Below are 2,699 nucleotides of genomic sequence, written 5' to 3' on the forward strand. Positions count from 1 at the left end.
CGGCGACACCCAACGACCCCCGGCCCGGACCGCGAGGGGAAGCCGCGCCGGGCCCCCAGGAAGCCCCGAGCGCCTCCTCCCGACAGGAGCCGGGCGCTGTCAATCAGCCGCACATCCCCGGCGCGGGCCAATGGGCGGCCTCCTCCTCCCCCTCCTCCCGCCCCCCCGCCCTCCGCTCCGCGCGGCGCTGGCGGCCGCCGCGGCCCCGCAGCCCCTCCTCCCCCACCTCCCCGCCGAGCCCCTCGGCCCAGCACTCACTGTTGAGGCCGGCGGGCGGAGGCAAAGCCTGCTCCCCTTCTTCACAGTTGTTGTTGTTATTGTTCGGGGGCGGCGGCGGCTCGACTAAATGAGACGACATCGTCGGGTGGCTGGAGGAGCAGCGGCCGCAGCAAGACCGTCTCCGGTTCTCGGGCAGAAGCAACACAACAAGCCGAGTCCCCCGCCCCCTTTTCCGCGCCTGCGCAGTCCCTCCCCTGGCTGACGTCAGAGCCCGCCCAGGCCACGTGATGACAACACAGCCAGCGGCGCGGGGCGGGGCGGGGCCGGGAGCGGGAGTCCTGCGGACGTGCACGCGCGCCGGGAATGACCGCGTGCGTGAGCTCCCCACCCGCGGCGTGGAATGCAGCCTGCGGGTGGCCTCGGGGCCGAGGCCGGGCCGGGTCTGGACGGGCGCCGCCTCCACGCCTGCGGGAGCCGCGTGCCTTGCATCCGGTCCCGGAGCGTCTTTTTCCTGTCCCGGGACTTGAACTCTGGGCCTGGGCGCTGTCCCTCGGCTCTTCAGCTCAAGGCTGGCGCTCTACCCCTGGAGCCACAGCGCCACTTCCGGCCTTTTCTGCTTACGTGGTGCTGAGGAACCGAACCCCGGGCCTCATGCGTGCGAGGCGAGCGCGCCACCGCCCGGGCCCGCACAGCGTGGTCGGGAGTGGTGGTGCCCTCCTGTAATCCCAGCCATCAGGCGGCTTCCGCAGGAGGACCGCCAGTGACGGGCAGATCCCACAGTGAGTAAGTGACATACATAAGCAGCACAGACAGGAGAACAGGCTCACCCCTCCGTCTCACCCCCAGGCCAGACACGTTCCTGGGACGTGACCTGGGGAAGCTGTGCTTCGTGCTGGGGATGACTGACCCCAAAGCACTTCGTGTTCCTGATCGCTCCTCCATCCTCCCTTTCCTGAACCTGAAGTATCTCTGGCCATCCATCTGTCTCAGTCTGCTGAGGACTGAGCCCAGGGCCTTTGCACACCGGGCAAGGACTCGACCCGTCAGCACTGTCTCCGCCTTTGTACACTCGGCTCCATTCTGCCCAAGTTTCAAGTGCTCACGGATTGAATGTCCCACTGTTTCATGGTTCCGCAAAGGTCCTCACACCCAGACCATGGATTTTCTCTTTTTCTAATTCTCTTTGAGGCTTCATGTTGCGTTTAGAGCCTTACCTTCATTGTAATTTTTTTATGTGCTGTAAATTATTTCAATTCTTCACAATTTTGTAGCCATTTGACCTAACCATATTCATATTTATGACACTCTGCCTGACCTGAGATTAACTTTATAATATTGTAAACATTTCGGGGAGACAATGACTATTAGGCAACTATTAGTGTTTCTCTTCGTTTGTCATCTCTCCAGGAGGACATTAAAATGTACTTGGTAGAGCACCCACCAAGGCTCTGAGCTAAAAAACAAAATTCAAGTACAGACTTGTCCAAAATGGACCATGTGATGGTGCTTTTTTAAAGCATGGTGAACTTTGCAATTTTAAAATATTTGAAATAAGTGTTTTTGAAAATAAGTGTTTTTGAAATGATTCATTTGTCAAATACCCTAGCAAATTCTTTTCAGGTCTTGCTCAGAAATGCATTCGATAGATTATTGGGAGATAATTGTCATTATTTTCAAAGGTGTTCTTCCATTCAGGACTGAGATCTTCTTTTTCCTTTCATCCCTTCTTCCTTTCCCTCCTACTCCTCATCCTTGTGTGTGGTGTGGGGTTAGGAGATGACGGTGCTTTAGACTGAACCCCAAACCTGCACATGACTGGCAAGCACTCTGCTTGAGCTATATCCACACCCTGTCTACATAGGCACTTCTTCAAAAGTTTTAAACACTTTAAGATCCTTTTCAAGTTCAATACAATCTTATCCTGGCTTCAGAGGAAGATAATTTGAAAGTTTCCTTTTCTCCGGTCTTAGGTAAACCAAACTGGAAATGTGTTTCTTTAAGGATATAACTCATTTATGGAAATATGGGGGCCTGGTGCCCTTGGGAAGGTTCGCTCTGTTTCTGTAGGATGCTGTTACATTTCCTTACATACTGTGTCAGTTTCTTTGAGTCAGGCTCTTGCTATGTATCCAGGCTGGCCTGAAACTCTTGCTGCTTCTGTGACTGCCTCTTGAGTGCTGGGATTATGATGTGTATTATCATAACTTGCTTCCTTTTCGTCCTTTGTGTGATTCATCCTTTATTTTCTCTTGATTGTATTACCTAATGGCCTATTTTATTGACTCACTCTGTAAAAAAGTATTACTCCTAACTTTTTTTTTTTTTTCTTTTTTGGGTCCGGTCGTGGGGCCTGAACTCTGGGCCTGGGCGCTGTCCCTCAGCTCTTCAGCTCAAGGCTAGCTCTCTACCACTTGAGCCACATCGCCACTTCCGGCTTTTTTCTTTTTGCTTATGTGGTGCTGAGGAATCAAACCCAGGGC

General features: G+C 54.0%; 1 protein-coding gene across 1 annotated transcript in view; it reads right to left on the bottom strand.

The window, feature by feature from the left end:
• The window catches only part of Bnip3l (BCL2/adenovirus E1B 19kDa interacting protein 3-like), a 25,857-nt gene extending 25,410 nt beyond the window's left edge, over nucleotides 1–447 (bottom strand). Inside the window, exon 1 of the mRNA XM_013034450.1 lies at nucleotides 259–447. Within this exon, the coding sequence (XP_012889904.1) occupies nucleotides 259–358 (100 nt within the window). The 5' untranslated portion in view covers nucleotides 359–447. The remainder of the gene's footprint in view (nucleotides 1–258) is intronic.
• Between the last annotated feature and the right edge of the window lie 2,252 nt (nucleotides 448–2,699).

Source organism: Dipodomys ordii, unplaced genomic scaffold (assembly GCF_000151885.1).
Source record: "Dipodomys ordii isolate 6190 unplaced genomic scaffold, Dord_2.0 Scaffold189, whole genome shotgun sequence".
NCBI lineage: Eukaryota > Metazoa > Chordata > Mammalia > Rodentia > Heteromyidae > Dipodomys > Dipodomys ordii.